The 20,671-nt window shown below is 37.7% G+C and overlaps 2 protein-coding genes across 2 annotated transcripts in view; both read left to right on the top strand.

Moving 5' to 3' along the window:
* Positions 1 to 8,207: 8,207 nt before the first annotated feature.
* Positions 8,208 to 19,091, top strand: LOC306854260 (P2Y purinoceptor 13-like). The gene is made up of 4 exons (XM_079392125.1): positions 8,208 to 8,355; positions 8,710 to 9,419; positions 16,437 to 17,503; positions 18,952 to 19,091. The coding sequence occupies exons 2-3, from the start codon at positions 8,718 to 8,720 to the stop codon at positions 16,767 to 16,769; spliced, it is 1,035 nt and encodes a 344-aa protein (XP_079248251.1). The 5' UTR covers positions 8,208 to 8,355; positions 8,710 to 8,717; the 3' UTR covers positions 16,770 to 17,503; positions 18,952 to 19,091.
* Positions 19,024 to 20,671, top strand: part of LOC306854262 (myeloid leukemia factor 1-like) — a 29,397-nt gene continuing 27,749 nt past the window's right edge. The window contains exon 1 of the mRNA XM_079392127.1: positions 19,024 to 19,147. Within this exon, the coding sequence (XP_079248253.1) occupies positions 19,101 to 19,147 (47 nt within the window). The 5' untranslated portion in view covers positions 19,024 to 19,100. The remainder of the gene's footprint in view (positions 19,148 to 20,671) is intronic.

Here is a 20,671-nt window from a genome sequence, read left to right as displayed (position 1 = left end):
CGCTGCAGCGGTGGTTCCTCTGTGCGCTTCAGCACTGTGAAAAGAGCTAATTTCCCTAAAAGAGCAAACACGGACGTTACATTGCGTTTTTGTAAAGACGACGGTGCGTCTTTTTAAAGATGTCATTCCACCCGCGTGTTTCTGGATGCAGTCGTTACCTGGCGCCGGATGACAGTCATGATCATTGCCTCACGTGTTTGGGCATTAAGCACGCTGAGGTTGCTTTCGTGGATGAGTCATGCTCTCACTGCGGGAGGATGGCCATCTCTGCGTTGCGGTCGAGACTCCAATACCTCAGGAGAGGAGGAGTCCCCTTATCTATGCCCCAATCTAGTTCTTCTACTTTTCCACAGAAGAGGGCTACTTCAGTGAATAGACAGGCTGCCTTGCACACCATGGCACTCCTGCAGGTATACCAGGCCAAGGCACTAAAGGAGTTGCACTAAAGGAGGGTAGTTCTGACCCAGGGCTGAAGCAGGCGCTGTGCACAGCGACAGACCCTGCCTTACGAGCGGCAAAAATCACTGTGTGCTCCCTTGGTCAGACAATGGCCACGTTGGTGGTCCAGGAGCGCCATCTCTGGCTGAACCTGGCGGATGTATGAGAGACTGAGAAATATCGTTTTGTGAACTCCCTTGTCTCCCAGGCCGGCCTATTCGGCGATGCGGTCGAGAGCTTTGCTCAACAGTTCTTGGCAGCCCAGAAGCATATGAAGGCTATCAAGCACATCCTGCCCTGGCAGCCCACTGCTGCTTTCATCTCGCCGCTGGCTGCAGCCGCTCTGCCCAGCCGAGGGCACCCCCCGCAGCTTCCTCTGCCCCTGCTCAGCAGCAGCGTCCACCTAGGTCACAGCGAGGAGCTGGCCTCAGGGGTGCTGCACCGCCCGTCCAGGCCCCCACCAAACCAGGTGGCAAGCGCAAGAGCAAGCGGCCCTGTGGACAGCTCTTCGGAGGATGGTGACCGCACCACTCCCTCCCCCGGTGGAGAATCTTTTGTTTCCTTTTCTTTTTTTTTCCGTTGGTGGTACCCAACCATCAAAAAAAGAGCAGATTCCACTATCTCTGGGTTCCAAGAAGGTACGGATGACGCTGTGTCACGCTATGCACTCACTGTAAAACCCAACAAGTTAGGGTGACTCAAACTGTTTGAGTAAACTGATTGCCTTAAAAACCCGACAAGTTAAGCTAACTCAAACCGTTTGATGAAACTAATTACCTTAAACCGTTTAAGTTTTGTTAAACTAGCAATTATGAGTGCTCTGAACTTATTTCAGTTGAGTTCACTAAAAGAAGATATATCCGACAAGTCACGGTAACTCAAACTGTTTGAAAAAACCAATTGCCTTAAAAACTCAAGTTAAGTTAACTCAAACCGTTTGAGGAAACTTATTACCTTAAACCGTTTAAGTTTTGTTAAACTAGCAATTATGAGTGCTCTGAACTTATTTCAGCTGAGTTCACTAAGTAATTAAGTGATTAATTAAGTGCTGATTGAGCATTAGTGATGAACACCTGCTGTTAACAACCAGAATCACTGAAGAAAAGAGAAACAACAACTGACTGAAATCAACTGAAATAAAATACATTAAATCTCAAGATCTAAACAACCCCACAAACAGCATCACCAGCTCCACTTATTAATAACCAGACTGACTTTATTTCTGTCAGACATCTACAGAAGATCTTATTGAGAATTAACTAAGGTTTAGATGTTGATTTATTTTCATTTGAAGTAACCATGTTAGAGATCAGTGTCTGCTTTAGTTGGGCTCTTGACCCTTGAGTTTATTTCTTTCTTCTTTTTCTCTGGCTGTTGTAAGCAAGTGTTCCTCGAGCATATTTGTTGCAACTCAAAAGCCCAGAAAAAATTATCAGTAGTTGATTGTTGCATATTTATAGTGACAATCATCTATTAATGAACTGATCTCATCGTTCAAGACATTGAGTCTTATGTGTGAACATAGATTCAACATCCATTTAAGCAGAGAGTAGACAGTCTAATCTCAGTTTAAATGACTAATCTCTGCTTAAATGAATGTTGTATTGATTGTAGTGAAAGTGATTCTACGAGCCAGCGGTTCCGTGGCAGTCTGTTAATAAAATGGATTTTCCAGACATGTCCACAAAAAAAGTTTGAATCTGTGGCATCAGCTCGACTCACACAGACATTAACAGTTTGTGTTGGTCCCTATATACATTATATATATATAATTTTATTATTCAACTTTATCTTAAAACTACTTTTAAAATGTGGACACATCCTGCACTTGTTTACCTACTTGGTTGTCTGGCGCTGAGGATTCCCATGGACAGTGGGCCTTTTATCGCGGAAGACAGAAGAGATGAATCTGTGCCGTATTTGTGGATTATTATCCCGAGGGCGGCGACTTCCCCGGAACCGGTTGGTGGAGTTATTATTACGAGGATTCAGAAGTATGAGATGTGCACCGTGTATCGGACGCTCTTCATCCAGAGAGTTGAACCGAGAGGGTTGCGGTGCCTGTGGGCTTGGGGAAACAGAAAGTTGTCTCCCTATGCGATATCTATCTGCAGTGACGGTTCGTCAGCCGGCTCAGCGAGGAGAAACTGGTTCGTTTTCCTTTTGCTATTAACTTCGGGCAATATCCATCCTAATCCAGGCCCAGCACAGCTTCAAACTCCTGATGAATTTAAGTCCAGTAATGGTTTGCGTTTTTTTCATCTTAACGTCCGTAGTCTGGTGAATAAAATTGACTTCATAAGAATATGGGCTGATTCAACGAACGCCGACATAATTGTTCTTTCGGAAACATGGTTAAACAAATCAGTCTTGGACTCTATGATACATATTGAGGGTTACCATGTTTTTAGATCGGACCGTATTAAGAAGGGTGGTGGAGTTGCAGTTTATATTAAGTCTAAGTTAAACTGCACTTGTATTCTGTCCATCAGTAAACCAAAATGTTTTGAACTTTTGGCAATTAAATTACACTTTTTAAATGGTCCTGATATTATCGTCGTCGGATGTTATCGTCCACCCTCGGCTTCATGTGAAGCCATCACTTCACTTACGGACTTTTTTCATAACTGGACTAATTCAGAGATGATTTTACTTGGGGACTTAAACTGGGACTGGTTTTCTCATGTATCTGATCCCTTCAAAAGTATTTGTGACTCTTTTTGCTTGGAGCAATTGATCCATCTTCCCACCCGGTTAAATCATAAAAATTCTGCTAAATCCACGTTACTTGATGTTATTTTAACTAATGCTCCTCATAGATTTTCTGCAGTGGGTGTTTTTTGCAACGATATTAGTGATCATTGTCCTGTGGTTTGCGTGAGAAACTGCAGGACTTCAAAGGGTAAACCTCGCCTTATTTTGAAAAGGCAATTTAAATATTTTAATCAGCAAGCTTTTTTGCAAGATATCTATAATAGTGATTTATATAATGTTTCACAGATACCTGATGTTGATTTAGCCTGGGATTTTTTTTAAAAGTACTTTTTTGACTATATGTGATAAACATGCACCTTTTAAAAGATTTAGAGTGCGAAATAGAGATAATCCCTGGTTTAAAGAAGCCATATCTTCACTTATAAAAAAACGAGATGCTGCATGGGCTAAAGCAAAGAAAACTAATAGTCAAATGGACTGGATAAATTATAGAACACTAAGAAATAATTGCACAAAATTAGTAAAAAGATCTAAGTGTGATTATTATTTAAATATGATAAATGAGAATATTAATGATCCATCTTCTTTCTGGAAACTGACTAAATCAGTTTCTGGTCAAAAAACTTTTACCAGTCTACCCGATTATTTAAAATTAAATGAGAATATAATTAAGGATAAAGAGAATATTGTAAATGCTTTTAATAAACATTTTATTTCGGGGGGAGAGACCCACAATTGTAGTAATTTAAGGAAACAAGAAAATGTGGAAGCCACTTCATGTTATATTACTCAGAGCCAGCAGTTTAATTTTATTCCTATTTTAGCTACTCAAGTTTATAAAGTTCTATCTAATTTGGATATAAAAAAATCAGCAGGGCCGGATAAAATAGAACCTTATTTTTTAAAAATTTCTGCACATCTTATAACAGAGCCCATTACATCTATTTTTAACTTGAGTTTAACCTCAAATGTTATTCCTCGTGCATGGAAATCCGCATCAGTCTTACCTTTGTTAAAAGCTGGTGATCCATCAGTTTTGGATAATTATCGGCCAATTAGTAGGTTATCGGTGTTGGCAAAAGTATTTGAATCTTTTGTCAATGATCAAATGAAATTGTTTCTAACCGAAAATAAAATATTAAATGAATTTCAGTCAGGCTTTAGATCAGGTCATAGTACTATTACAGCAGCTATGCTGGTTACAAATGATATTGTTAAATATCTAGATAGTAAACAACATTGTGCAGCATTATTTGTAGATCTTTCTAAAGCATTTGACTCTGTAGATCATAAACTTTTATTACAGAGATTAAGTTGTATAGGTTTTAGTGAAATGACTCTAAATTGGTTCAATAATTATCTAACAGAAAGATCTCAATGTGTCTCAGTCGAAAACTTTATTTCAAATGAATTAAAAATAATAAAAGGTGTTCCACAGGGTTCGATTTTAGCCCCAGTTTTATTTTCTATTTATATTAATGACATTGGTTGTGGGATAACCTCAGCTAGAATTCATTTATATGCTGATGACACAATTATATATACAGTAGCACATTCGGTGAATCAAGCCATTGAGCTCTTGCAAGAATCTTTTCAGTTATTGCAATTATCATTATCCAACTTAAAACTGGTTTTAAACTCAAAGAAAACAAAATACATGCTTTTCACTCGTCGCACTGAAACAGTTCGTCCTATTTTAACTTTACTAGGAGAATCTATTGAAAGAGTAAATTGTTATAAATACTTGGGTATATGGTTGGATGACAAACTAGGATTTCAGATACATATCGAAAAACTTTTAAAAAAGCTTAGATTAAAGTTGGGTTTTCTTTTTCGTTTAAAGAAATGTTTTCCTTTTAAAGCAAGAAAGAGAATTATACAGAGTTGTTTCCTTTCAGTATTAGATTATGGTGATGTGATCTATATGCATGCAAGTTTATCTTCACTTAAAAAGTTGGACTATGTATATCATGCTGCTTTACGTTTTGTGACGAGTGCCTCTTCACGCACCCATCATTGTATATTGTATGAACTGGTGGGATGGTCCTCTTTGTTTCAAAGAAGGAAAGTGCACATGTTGCTGTTTATTGTCAAGGCATTGTTGGGGAAATTACCTACTTATATTTGCAGTCTTTTATCTTTTTACACTTGTAACTACAGTACTAGATCCTCTGCTAAACTTCTTTTAAATGTTCCAAGAGTACATTCTGAGTTAGGCAAAACTGCCTTCTCTTATTTTGCTCCTTCATTATGGAACGAGCTGCAGAGTATTATTATGCTGGAATCACTTCCCTCTGTAAATATTTTAAAAAACCTTTTATGGTCTACTCTGAAGGAAACATGTACTTGCTATAAGTAAATTACATATTTGTAATCAGCTGGATATAGGGCAAATGATTTTGTTTGTTTTATGTTTTTGAAATTGTTTTATTGTGAAACTTTTTGTGTTGCCATTTTTGGCCAGGACTCCCTGGAAGAAGAGATTTTGTATCTCAATGGGACTTTCCTGGTAAAATAAAGGTAAAATAAATAAAAAATAAAAATTAAGAATCAGCTTATGAACCTCAACTATGGTGACCATTTAAAAATAAAAATAAAATAATAATCATGTTGCAATGCATGCTGGGTACTAGCATAGGACAAAACTCATCAGTGGCTTTTTTTTAATGGTCACCATTGTTGAGGTTCATAAGCTGACTCTTGATGTCTGTGTGAGTCCATCTGATGCCTTTGTTTAAAACTTCTTTGTGGACAAATTGTTTGGAAAGTTCTCTATATTAACTGACGGTCACAGAATCACTTTCTCTATAAACATCCATTTAAACAGAGATTAGATACAATGAGTCTATGTTCACTCTCAATGAGATCAGTTCACTAACAGATGATTGTCATTATAAATGTATAACAACCAACAACTGATCATTTTCGCTGGACTTTTCAGTTGCAACAAATATGTTCGAGGAACACTTGCTTACAACAGCCAGAGAAAAAGCAAAACAAAACCTTAAGGGTCAAGAGCCCAACTAAAGCAGACACTGATCTCAAACATGGTTACTTCAAATGAACCAATAAATCAACATCTAAACCTTAGTTAATTCTCAATAAGATCTTCTGTAGATGTCTCAGTCTGGTTATTAATAAGTGGAGCTGGTGATGTGGTTTGTGGGGTTGTTTAATCAGATTTTGAGAGATTTAATGTATTTTCTTTCAGTCTATTCAGTTTATTTAGTTCATCTAAGGCCATGGTGTTTCTCTTTTCTTCAGTGATTCTGTTTGTTAACAGCAGGTGTTCATCACTAATGCTCAATCAGCACTTAATTAATCACTTAATTACTTAACTGCAAGTTTTAACACTTACATGGTTTAAACCAAAGGGAATTTGTTTACTCAAACAGTTTGAGTCACCCTAACTTGTTGGGTTTTACAGTGTGTAATTTAAAACATAAAAGACCTTTTGGCTTGTTAGGTTCTCATGACCCTGACCAGAGATAGGAAAACATTCCCACAGACCCTGAGGAGGACACACCCCTCAGCAGCAGAACAGAATTATACAACATACACAACATAAGTGACTGCTTTGAAACTGAAACCATTTTACCAATCGCACAGAGACCTTTTAGCTCCCAGTGATCCTGACTGTCCTTTACCTTTTACTTTTGTCCAATTTGGTGGACAAGCAAAGCCATTACAGAGGTGCACGTGACAGACTCGGTGGCGGCTGAGAACAGCTGCATCACCTGCTGTGACAGGAAGTGCAACTTCTGCTGAGCCTTTTTCACACGGCAGTATTAGGAAACAGATACTGTTTAGGAATTGCAAAATTTGGTTGGGTTTGCAGTATTACCATACAAGTGTGGTAATTTTGGAAAAACTGCAGTTGTTTATAATGATGTTGCACAGTTAGGTGAGAGTGTACGAAGAGGCAAAGACTCGCAGAGTTGGGCTTCATTTAAATTCCACAAACCAAACGAAATCAAACCACAGGGGGTGCATCCGAATGCTGAAAGCACCAACTTTGATGTTTATGCTTTACCTCGGGTTCCAGTTCCTTCAGCTCTTCCTTAGCCTTCACCTAACTGGAACTAGAGGACCAATGTATCTGTGACGAACCTGGCTCTAGGGAAGCGACATAAAGAACACAAAGACTGATAAGATTTGTTGACTTCTAAAAAGAAAAAGGGTAATAGTGTTAAGCACTGCTACTGTGGTGCTGGCTGGACCAGAGAGAGAGAATGAGCATGTGTCCTGGATGTAGGATGGTTCCCTTCAGGTACTGTACCAGTCCACCAGTTGATTGCAGGTGAGCTGCAAGATAACTGCAACAACTCGGGTTAGAACAGGCAATGCTAAAAACTAAAGTGAAGAAAACATTTTCAGTCTCTCCTCACACTGTCATATAGCGCAAAGAGGCCAGTTATCTATATAATGTTACCAACTGTGTGTATAAATAAAAATGGTTATAAAATATTTCTAGGAGTGAATAAAAAAAAAGGTCCACCACACGATATGATTAGATTTGCTGGCCTGATGAAAAAATGCTTCTAGGCATCAACAATGCAGAAAACAAGTGTGTGTGTCTGTGTGTGTGTGTGTGTGTCTGTGTGTGCATGTGTGTGTATGTGTACATGTGCAAAACTGTGCATGTGTTTGTGTGCATACTTAGCAAACATTTAGGGAATTGTCCCCAGCACTGAGCTAAATCTGGCAGAAACCTCTCTTGGGGGACATCCAGGGACATCCTTTATTGAAAAAAACAAACAAAAAAACAGGAACAAATAAATGCAAATTATGTTAGCAAATAGACAACAATTATACTTTACCACATAAAGTTTTTTTTTGTTGTTGTTTGTTTGATTTTTTGTTTGGTTTTTTTTTGGGGGGGGGGGGGGGTAGAGTTAAGGTGGGGTTCAGTCTGTGGTAATTATAATTATCTTTAGATAAAGTCAATAGAAGTATATGGTATGTCCACAGTAAGTCACAAAGTCTTTCTCTCTCTCTCTCTCTCTCTCTCTCTCTCTCTGTGTGTGTGTGTGTGTGTGTGTGTCTCTCTCTCTCTCTCTCTCTGTGTGTGTGTGTGTGTGTGTGTGTGTGCGGTCACACAGAAGTGCATACTGCACTATGGATACAGCTGCCGGAAAGTGTTAAGCCATTTATTAATTCCTCTTTGAGCTGTTCTCACAAGTCTCTAAAACGCTTTTCCTGGTGAGTGTTTGTTCTCGCATGCATACATTGTAATTGCAATATATGTACTGTATGTCTGTGTGTGTAAATCTGTATTTGTTTCCACCTTCTCTCCAAATGAATTGCAATGTGTCAAAATTGATCGTCATTGTTAGCGTACTTTGGTTTTGTTATTTCTGGTTTCTTCTATTTGCTTTAGCAATGGTTTTTCAATAGAGTTAAATAGAACAGGAGATTATATGTAAAGTGCATTGGATAACTAATGAATTTTCCCATTGAACAATATATATATTTTTTCCATTATATCAATGTAGTTGTGCTGTTTGTAGCTGTATGTAGATAAACTGTTCAGCTGTATTGACGTTCTTCCTCCAGGCATAAAGATGAACTCGAGTCAGGTGAATGCTTCACTCAAGTGCGAGCGGGACACTAGAGTAACGTCTGTACTCTTCCCTTGCCTGTACGCGGCTCTCTTTCTGGTGGCTTTTGTGTTGAACAGTCTGGCCGCATGGATTTTCTTCCAAATCCGAAGCAAGTCAACATTTGTCTTGTACCTGAAAAACGTAGTCGTGGCCGATCTATTGATGACCCTTACCGTGCCTGTGAAGGCGCTGACCGATGCAGGCTTGGGTTCCTGGCAGCTCCGGGCTTTTCATTGCCGGTACTCAGCTGTGCTCTTCTATACTACCATGTACATCAGCATCCTCCTCCTCGGACTCATCAGCTTGGACCGGTACTTAAAGATTGTGCATCCGTTTGGGAAATATGCTCTTCAGAGGGTCAGAGTGGGTCAGATACTGTGCGCTGTTGTCTGGGTGGTTATGTTATCGCTGGCTCTGCCAAATGTTATCCTGAGTAACCGCATGCCACAGATTTCCTCGGGTGGTAGGCTGCGATGCACCAAGATGAAGGGGAAGATGGGACTCCTGTGGCATGAAGGCTTTAACTACTTCTGCCAGGTTGTTTTCTGGGGTACATTAGCACTTATGGTTGTCTGCTACACCTTCATCAGCAGGAAAGTGTTTGAATCATACCGTGCATCACAAAGCAGCAGTGACACAGCCAGCAAGCAGACCACATCTAAGGTATAGTGCACTTTCTGTTCCCTATCTATGCACCACTGAGAGTGCAAACACTGATTTTCTGTAAAGATGCAGGTAATTGGTGACTCAGTGTTGTTGGTTGACAGTTGGTTATTCAGGGCAGTGTTTCCCAGCAATGTTCATGTAGACACACCAACACTATTTGGATGCCTCCCTTATCTAACTCATTAATTTCAGGTCTTGGAGTTAAGTTCAAACTAAAATTTTAAGTTCAGAAATGTGTGCTGTTGGTGTCCCTGCAAACAAGCCTGCACTGGCCCTTTACGAGCTGCCAACGCAGGGCCCCTGAGAATTTGCTCACTGGCAAAACGTTGGCTCCTTAGCACTGGCCCTACATGGCAGCCCTCACTTAACCTCCAGGAAACCTAAGCGCTGTTTAATTGAAAATAATAAAGTTTGAAGTCACTGTTATGGAGGAAAGCGCTTGCTTTAGTTGGGATCCTGACCCTTGACTTTTTAACTTAAGTTTTCCTCTGGCTGCTGTAACTGTGTGTTTCTGAAGCACATTTGTTATAACAACAGTTATAAGAAGAAAAAATAATTTGATGATTCAATCATCACGTAGTGGCCTGCTTCCCTGATCTCACTCAGAGTTTGATTTCAGAAAACATTTTTTCAATTTAATTATTACACATTATAGTAGCCCTAGAATACCACTGCATGAACCTTTGCACTGTTTCAATATTTTCAACATTAAGTTATGCAGAAATTATTTGGATGAGACTATGTAGACTCACACAGATATCAAGATTCAGTGTATGAACCTCAACAATGGTGACAGTCAACAAAATATTCAGATCAACACTGAACATCACAAAACAAGCTTTTCGTTGATTGTCACCATTGTTGAGGTTCATACACTGAATCTTGATATCAGCGTAAGTCTACGTGTCCAAGTAGTTCCTGCCTAATGGCTCAAAATCATTCATAATATTAAAGCTGGACAATGTTTCGTGCAGTGATATTCTAGAGTTATTATAAAGTGAAATTTTTAAATATAGATAATGCTCTCAGAGATCAGTCTTTGGATGAGGTCAATTAGTCAGGACACTACTCGATGACTGATTCACCAATAAGTAACCATGACCATCTGATCAGTTTGTCTTTTCACAGATTTAGCTATAACAAATGTGCTTCAGAAACAGTTATAACAGTCAGAGAAACATTAACGTTAAGATGTCAAGGGTCAAGAACCCAACTAAAGCAAGTGCTTTCCTCCATAACGAAATTCTTGCATTTTATTTATAATTTCACTTAATATAATAAGACACTATAGGGCTGTTTTTCAACCAATCAAATTAAATCTCTATCAACAAAACCAATCTTGCCTCTGCAGAAGAAACAGCAGAAGCTGAAGTGGCATTCAGATGCATTTACACAGACAGTTTAATGAGGCTGAAATATAGCATGAATGCATTTACACCTGAACATTTAATTGTACAAATAATGTTATGAGCTTAGTGTTTTAAGTCAGTTTTTAAATATACAGATATGAAATGTTGGAAAAAAATGCATTGATAGGCTACTTTTAAACGTGAAAGTGAACCGCCAGTAGATGGCAGCAAGTGAGTCATTGAGTCATTCAAACAATTCATTCAGACGTGGATTCATTCAAGAAGTCTTTATGAATGGGTTATTGAATCATTGGCTCAAATACCCTGAATCATTCAGCAACGAAATGGCACTAATTTTTGCTCAGAGATGCTAAGAGATTTTACATCCCTCCTGCCAAAACCTTGAACTACCGCTGGATGGCCAGGATGCATTCTCAGCACCTTAGGACAAATCTGAATGACTGGATGCACACTGCCATCTTATATAACCGTACGTGCAGGGAGTGGTGTGGCATGCAAATTCCACTTGACAATATTCATTGGCGGTTTCTTGTACTACTCAGAGATGACTTGGGCCCACTTTGACATTGATAGTGTTGCCATATAAACACATAATTCAGCTCCGAGTAGAATGTTGTCATCTTGGAATTATGGTAATGCAGCTATTTACCATGTTGTCACTGTCATGACATGACCTATCAGCATCAGTTGCGTCGCCATTCACAAATGCTCTCCTTTGGTCTCCTGTGATGGTAAAGTGTCAATTGAATGCACACTTAAGGAACTGACAAACAGTAGGTCATCTGTGTGATTTTTGCCTACTGTTTTCAAAAACTATGAATTCAAACATACATGTTCCAGCTGTGCAGAATCAGTCTTATGCATGTCATTAACCAAGAAGTGTCTATTTAGACAGGAAGAGGCTGGCATGTAAAGCAATCAGACGTAATTTGATTTGTTTTTACATGTTTGGGTACTGCTTTATCTGAATTGGAAAAAATATGTACAGTGCCCTCCAAAAGTATTGGGACAGTAAAGACAAAATTGCTCTGTTGGCTGTGGAGTCAAGACACTTTTGTCCAAAGCTACTTACAAATAAGAAAAAGTAACTAAAACTAAAAGTTACAACTCTATAAATACTATATACCCACATATTTAAGAAAATAAAGAAATGAAATAAAATTGACACATGCATATAACAACATTTCAATACTAAACATATAAATGAAAAAACTACAATAAAAAGCGATACTTCTATCCCTTGCCGGTGTCCCTGCCCGGTGGAGTCGTACGGTAGAGTTGATGGTCTTTACACTCTTCGGTCTTCACATTAGGAGGGCTTCACACGACGACTGTCGCGACCGCTGCCGCGGTATAATAACCTTTTTTATACCAATCCAACAAATCACCATTTTAATTCAGCTGGACCCACTTTCCTGTTTATCAACTAAAAATGGCCAAGCAAGTGCACACACTGACAAGATACACGATACAGTACGAGACCAAACGCCATTTCAGCAACTCTCCACAGTAAACTAAATAAGCGTTTCCTAGAAACGGCAAATGCGCTAAACACTGAGACAAGTAAATACACTTACAAACCAGGATGAAGATGAGGGAGCTGACTTTGAGAGAAAAGCAAGCAATCCGGATGCTAAAAGAAAAGAGGAAGTCAGTTAGAGCTCTAGCAAAAACAAAGGGCATGGAGAAATCAAGAGTTTGGAAATCACCAGCAACCAACAACGACCTGATCGGCCGAGAAAACAACAGTAGTTGATGACAGACAAATCATAAAAGCTGTGAAAATGAACCCTAAAAGACGTGTCTGTAAAATCACCAACAACTTCCAGAAAGCTGGGGTGATGCTCTGACAATCTACTGTCCTCAGGAGACTTTGACACAGAATTACAGATGCTACACAGCAAGATGCAAACCTCTGACCAGCACCAAACATAGAAAGACAAGAGTAGAGTTTGCAAAAAAGCACAAAGGTGAGCCAGAAGAGTTTTGGAACTGTGTTTATGGACGGATGAGACAAAGATGAACCTTTATCTAAGTGATGGGAAAGCACTAATGTGGAGAAAAAAAGTGAACTGCAATGATCCCAAGCATACAGCCTCATCTGTAAAGCATGGTGGAGGTGGTGTCATGGCATGGGCATGCATGGCTGTCTCTGGAACAACTTTACTGATGACTTAATGTATGATGACAGTAGCAGAATGAATTTGGAAGGGTACAAAACCATCTTGCCTACCAATATTAAAGAAAATGCCACCAGATTCATTGTGAAGTGCTTCATATTGCATCAGAACAATGACCCAAAACACCCTGCCAGTTCAGTCAAGGAGTTTATAAGAGCAAAGAAATGGAAAGTGTTAGATTGCCCAAGTCAATCTCCAGATTTAAATCTGATTGAACATTAATTTCAGCAGCTGAAGAGGAGAGGAAAGGCAGAAACTCCCCAAAACAAGCAACAATTGGAATTGGCTGCATTAAAGGATGGGAAAAGTATTTCAAAGGATGAGAGCAAGAGTCTGGTGATGTCTATGGGTCACAGACTCACTGCTGTGATTGTGTGCAAGGGATCTGCAACTAAATAATAGCTTTTAATCTTTTATATCTGCCTTATGTTCAACTGTCCCAATACTTATGCTCACATCAATGAGTGGGATGAACTCTAAAAGTGCTGCTCTTTTTATTTGGTAAAACATGTATGTGTTGAAACGGCTAATAATAAAATCTGACATTCTGTAGTTTTGTCTCATATTCATCTTTTAATCATATTTGCAAATGTCTTGACTCCACAGCCAACAGAGCAATTTTGTCTTTACTGTTCCAATACTTATGGAGGGCACTGTATATATTATTATTATTTTTTTAAATTAACTAATTATGTTTGTCTGAACAGCTGTCATGACAAAGTCTCAGCTTCTGGAATGGTTTGTTTAGTTCTAAAAAGAAGCATATCAGGCAACACCAAATTAATATCTGTAGATCCTGATGATAAGTTGAGGTCTTATGAAGGGAAACAACCGGTCTGTGCAAGAAACTATACATACAACATTATTGCATGTATTCCATAGCTTTCTAAAAACTAACCTTGAGATCATAATATGAAAATCTGAAACTTCATTTCATGATCATGAAACCTGTGATCAGTGTATTATTATTTATTATTTCCTTTATTTTACCAGGAATTGTCCCATTGAGATATATATCTCTTCTACCAGGGAGTCCTGGCCAAAATGTCAGCACAGAGAGTTTCACATACAGATTAGACACACATAGAACAAGAACAATAGTAAAGAATAAAAAATATCATCCAACATCATAAGAAATTAAAAAACTTACATAAAACATTCACGTTTCTTCCACATAGAGCTCCAAAAGGTTTCTAAAAATATTTAAAGATGGAATTGTTTCTAACATCATAATACTCTGCATTTCATTTCATAGCCTAGGGCCATAGGAGGAAACTCCGAACATACTCTAAGAACAGTCGAATGCAATTTAATAGAATGTCTAGTGCTATAATTACAAGTATAATATGATAAAAGATTACAAACATAAGTTGGCAGTTTACCTAGTAATGCATTGGCAGTAAATATGTGCATTTTTATCTTTTGTTACAAGGAGGACCAACCATTTTGTACAAAGTACAATGATGGGAACGTGAGGATGTATTTGTCACAAATCGTACTGCAGCAAGATATATACTATCTAACTTCTTTAATAAGGATAAGTTTGCATGCATATAAACCACATCACCATAGATTTGTGGCACAGTGGTTTACTGGGGATCAAACACATCCAGCATGAGACTCATGCAGTTGGCACTATTCTCATGCTTTCACGCCACACGTCTATTTTCTCACACGGTGAATATCACCCTCAAATGAAAGCAAGAGGACCCTCAACTGGAACTGTAATAATAGCATATTTGCAAACACTTCACTGCTTACTTGTGTTTGCGCTCTGGAGAGCACCAAAGTTTCTTTTTATAGTGTCAAGCAAGGTAGCCAGTCACAGACAAGATTAGCCATTGTGATTAGCTGAGTTGTTTTGTATTATTATTGCTTCAATTTTATGTTGAATGCAAAATATGTCAGCCCTGGGTTTACCTCTATTACTGCATTACCCAATCAATCAACCCATTGACTAAACGATCAACTTCACACTGTTCCTGTTAGCAGAAGTAAAAACCAGAAGTTAGACTGAAAACCATACTGGGATAATTTTATATACATTTGTAAAGCGATCAAAGATTGTTCTTTTTATAATCAATGGCGTTTAATTTACACTGAAGTCTGAGAGCAGACACATGCCTTCCTGCAGAGTGTGCAAATCAGAGGCTATATATATATATATATATATGTATGCAAATAGGCAGGCTATTTGCATTTAGTGTAAATAGACACTCTGTATAGTGTCTATTTACACTAAATGCAAATAGCCTGCCTTGTTGGCAAAGGTTATTTACACTTACTCCACCCACTAATGTGTGGTTGGGTTAGTCAACACTAAAAAAAGATGATAACTCAGCATCAGTTTCAGTGGCGTTGGTGGTAAGGTATGCTTATTAACGCAATCGACCCACCTTTTGCCAAACTTTTTTTCTTCCTTTTCAAATCTCATATAGCATCGGAAATACATTTATTTTCAATAAAAATGAAGGAAATAATCAAAAAGTTGAAAATAAAGTATCGGGTAGGGTTAGGGTAGGTGTAGGGAAGGCTTTATTGTCCCAATAAGGTGGCATCCATTTAATTATTTGAATTAAAACTATAATTTACACTCAGTATGTTATTATTGCGTACTGTTTTATAATGTACTACAATACTGAGGTGCAGATAATTGCCACTATTTGTAATAAGTAGTATAAATAGCAGAAAATCTTGCTATTTTAACAGTGTAAATAGAATCCATCGCTATTTGCACTTAGTGTAAATAGCATCTAATACACAAAATGAGTTACCATAAAAATTTTAATTTGGCCGCTTTATTCAAGCATTCGGTTCACGTATGTGCACATCAGCAGCTCATGGGTCTTTGGTCCGAGACTGTTTTCTCAGTTCAGTGACTGTTGAAGGAACGGCAGCGCTGAATCAGTTCATTCATCATAGGATCATATATGTGACCCTGCACCACAAAACCAGTCATAAGAGATTTATACATCATCATAATAAATAATCTTTCCATTGATGGATGGTTTGTTATGATAGGACGATATTTGTCTGAGATACAACTATTTGAAAATCTGGAATCTGAGGGAGCAAAAAAATCTAAATATTGAGAAAATCTCCTTTAAAGTTGTTCAAATGAAGTTCTTAGCAATGCATATTACTAATCAAAAATGAAGTTTTCATATATTTACAGTAGGAAATTTACTAAATATCTTCATGGAACATGATCTTAATATCCTAATGATTTTTGGCATAAAAGAGAAATGTATAATTTTGACCCATACAATGTATTGTTGGCTATTGCTACAAATATACCTGTGCTACTGATGACTGCTTCTGTGCTCCAGGGCTCAAGTCACAAACTGTTTCAGACGGTCTGTAAACGGCTTCACTGTAGTTGAACTGCATTATATTCTTGATTTGACTAGCTCTGGTTTCTGGTGTACAGTGTGTTAACCAATGCTAAACCTTCCTCTCCACAGGTGTTTGTGGTAGTGGGTGTTTTCTTCGTTTGCTTTGCACCCTTCCACCTGGCCCGAGTCCCTTACACCCTCAGTCAGACCCGCAACACTTCCCAGTGCTGGGCCCAAAACCAGCTGTACTATGCCAAAGAGATCACGCTCTGGATATCATCTACTAACGTGTGCCTGGACCCGCTCATCTATGTGTTCCTGTGTCGAGGCTTCCGCAAGAAGCTCACTGCAACGCTAAGCCGGCATCCGCTGCCACACGCCTCTCTGACAGAGACCTCCACCAAAATAGAGATGCCAAACAGAGCCCACTGCAACAGCAACCAGGATTTAGCTGCTCATTAACAGCTTTCTCCTCATACTTTCCAAAAATTAATTTTGTAATATATATATTTTTGTACAGAAAGATGTAAGCACCTGGAATTATATATATATATATATAATTTGCAGTTTATTGGAGAACCAGAAATAATGAAATGAATTAAAAGGATCGTACCAGTACCACACATTATTCTTTGTCTTGCAATTGAACTGGTAAAAAGTGAAACATGAAAAAGCCTTGTGCATCAGTTCATGAAATACATCAGTGTTAGACCAACATTGACAGGGCTATTTTTCCTGTCCTTAAGTCTGCTTCATTATCAGAAACCACAGCCTTTCCAGTAATCTTGCCCTTGCAGCCTCCTCTTCCTGTGAACAGAGTTTTCTGTTGAGGCAGAAAGTTTATTAAACGGACAGCTGGTAAAAGTGGGGGGGGGACCTTGAATTTTAAAACAAAGCATTATATTGTATAACAATGTATTATATTATTTAAATAATAATAATAATGCATATTGTGACTAACATAAAAAGGGGGAAAGCAAACAGGGGTCTTCAGAATGATGTTTTCAATTCAAAACATAATCTTCAGCTGATCACTAAGAAGCTGGAGCACAGACTAACACTTCTTTAACACTTATAATTACAGTCTAGAGTCACTAGATGGCCCTGTTCTCCTGAACACAGGGAGCACACATGTGCTGAAGGTGCTGAAGTACACAGTCTGCTTGCTGAAGCCATTTTCTGCTGTTAGAATCAGTGTAAGTATACGTCTGTCCATCTCATTAATGCCTATCTGTGATCACTCTATTAATCAACAGAGCTAAAAATAGAAAGATCAGGCGGTTCACAGCACTGGCATAGAATTAAAGCACCCAACATGTGAGTCAAGGAGATATACATGTATGCAAACAAAACAAGCACCAAATCCTTCAGGGACCAGATTCTGGTTAGGGTGAATGATGTTTGCTGACATTACCTTAAAAAATAACACATGCCTGTTCAAACACACGAATGCTGCATGCTTGAGTGTTTTTATTTGATGTATTGTATTGACAGAAGGTTGAGTGAGTGTGTGTGTGTGTGTGTGTGCACGCGTGTGTGTGTGACAGGTGCCGGAGTATCGGGTCTCTGCTGGATGTTCTTACACACACCTCCTTCAGTGGACTGATAACAGAGAGACCCTGTACTCTTCTTCTGCTGCACACTGCATTTAGTGGTGTTTCTGTACAGATATCAGTGTTGGGGAGTAACTAGTTAAATTATGTAATTTAATTTAAAATAAATTTAATTGTAATCAATTGCAGTTACTATGAAGAAAACAAATGTAATTAAATTATAAATACTTATGAAAATATTAGCGATTACAAAAGGGGGGTTATATCTTTTTTTCACACATATACAGATTTAATTGATTTCTTTCATAAATTGCATTGACTGCTCTAAAATATGAGACACCAATGTTTCAGGAGTTTAGGACACAGAATAGGACACATGCTTATTCAATAACTGTTTTATTTCCTATTTGGGTTTATATATGTTTTATTTTTTTATTTATTTTAAGATTATTATTTTTCCCATTAGCATTGTTATTATATCTTGTTATGGTTTTAATGATTTTATGACCTGTATTTAACCTCAGAATGATCCCAAAGTAAGTTCTAATTTTGTGGCGGCTGTGCTTTAAATATAAATGATTATAATCTTAATTAAAGTGATGAAGGATTGTGAAAGTCTGCCAGTAATCAGTGTTGAGCTCTAATGTAAGGTTAACCCTGCCTGCTTTAAATGTTTCAAAATGATCCAACAGCTGAAAATATTAGACATTTAGAAAAGTAATCAAATGTAATCAGTTACTTTATTTTAATAAAGTAAATGAAATAGTGAAACTATACTTATTACACTACTTATTAAATAGGATAACTTGTCATCTGTTACCTAGGCTATTATATTTCCAAACTAACAGATGCGATGTTATAACTCTATTTCATGACCACTTTGTCTGATCACAGTTACAGTATAAAGACATTATGCACATCATATCCTATACACACACATGCTAAACTAGGCTGCACAGTAAAACTGCATAAACCGTTCTAAAACATTGTGCATATTGCAGTGACAGTGAACAAAGAATGCTGTAATAAAAGTGAGATAAATATGTGGAAGTTTCTAGATAACAAGAAGACTTTCCATCAAAACACTGTAGACACTAGACAGCACTGCACACGAGAGGCGGGGCCAACGCGTCAGAGTTCAGCCAATCAAACGCTGGAAGCTGGTCACGTGTGCACTCGGTGTGGGGTTTCGATAGCGACTGCAGCGCGTCCTTCAGAAGGAGTCCGTCCGAGCAGCGAGATGTTCAACAGCCGCCGCAGACAGCTCCAAGACGACCCCTTCTTTGCGTGAGTCTCTCACACACACCTTTAGACCGAACAAGCTGCAGAAATATCAAAATATAACCTTAATAAACTCGTTTTATAACATATCAATTCATGAGCTATTTGTAAATTACCTTTAGTGCGTCATATTTCGTAAATATTATGATTCAAACCATATCATATTAAGGGTTTATTTCATTAGTAGAGTTATTCCGTGGTATTTATTATTATTATTATTAATTTGGTTTTGTTAACCGACATCCCATACGCAGATGTTTGTTAAATTAACATGAAATATATTGTCGTCATATGAAGTATAATTCATACTTGAAAATTATAAAAAATTGAAGCAATTTTATATATTAACATCTAGCCTCTACAAATGGTATATTATTTTCGTACATATATGTATATTCATCCTAAAACCCATCGATGCATGTTGATAGTATATGTTAAGTAAATATAAAACATAGACATTTTCTTTTCAAATTAGATAAATAAACAAAACACAAAGATGTTTGTATATATTGTTTGTTTTAATAAAATTGAGAATGTACATTTGTGAAAATTATATATATAACATATATGGCAATATCACACTTGAGGGCAATATATGTCATATATTTCATTTCCATGCGGGATTGTAAGTCTTCAACACTGTTTGCTATGTTATTAGTGCAGTAAATAAATCAAATTTATTTTTATTGCATTTATTGATTCATGTTCACTTGGTGCAGTAGCACAAGCTCTTAATCATGTCCATGCAGACTCACATATATCTGACCCTGGAGCACAAAAGCAGTCATAAGTTGCTCGGGTATATTTCTAGCAATAGCCAATAATGCATTGTATGGGTCAAAATTATTGATTTTATGCCATAAAATCATTAGGATATTAAGTACAGATCATGCTCCATGAAGATATTTTGTAATTTTCCTACTGTAAATATATCAAAACTTCATTTTTGATTAGTAATATGCATTGCTAAGAACTTCATTTGAACAACTTTAAAGGAGATTTTCTCAATATTTAGATTTTTTTGCACCCTCAGATTCCAGATTTTCAAATAGTTGTATCTCAGACAAATATTGTCCTATCCTAACAAACCATACATCATCCATGCATCAATGGAAAGCGCTTTTATTATATGTGTCCAGAGTCACATATAGTGGGCCGTTTCATGCATGAGTGTCAGCTTTAACTCGGAGTCTTCTGTAGAGATGAATGCACTGGTCTTCATCCTGTTATGCTGTCATTTAGAAAGAGTAATAAAGTTTCTTGTCTCTCTTTTTCTGTTCTTAAGAAACTCATCACGGTAGGCACTTCTGCTGTTCTCAATGCATGCAGAGCAGTGCTTCTCAACTGTTCAACACAGCCACTGTATATCATACAAAAGTAACAAAATGTCCTAAACAAAATGTAAATTCAGACATTAAAGTGTTTAATATTATCATGAACTACCCAACAGTATGGACAACTATATAAGCATGACACAGACTGATTGAGACTGTTGTTTTGATGATTCCCAACAGTCCAAACACACACAAA

Source organism: Barbus barbus, assembly GCF_936440315.1.
Source record: "Barbus barbus genome assembly, chromosome: 34".
Taxonomy (NCBI): domain Eukaryota; kingdom Metazoa; phylum Chordata; class Actinopteri; order Cypriniformes; family Cyprinidae; genus Barbus; species Barbus barbus.
Note: the sequence above shows the minus strand (reverse complement) of the source record. Positions and strands in the feature narration are given on the sequence as shown.

Bases quoted from the DNA above. Each gene is read 5' to 3' on its own strand.
- LOC306854260 (XM_079392125.1), top strand. From the start codon at position 8,718: ATGAACTCGAGTCAGGTGAATGCTTCACTCAAGTGCGAGCGGGACACT. The intron at 9,420-16,436 runs GTATAGTGCACT...TCCTCTCCACAG, and splicing joins GCAAGCAGACCACATCTAAG to GTGTTTGTGGTAGTGGGTGT.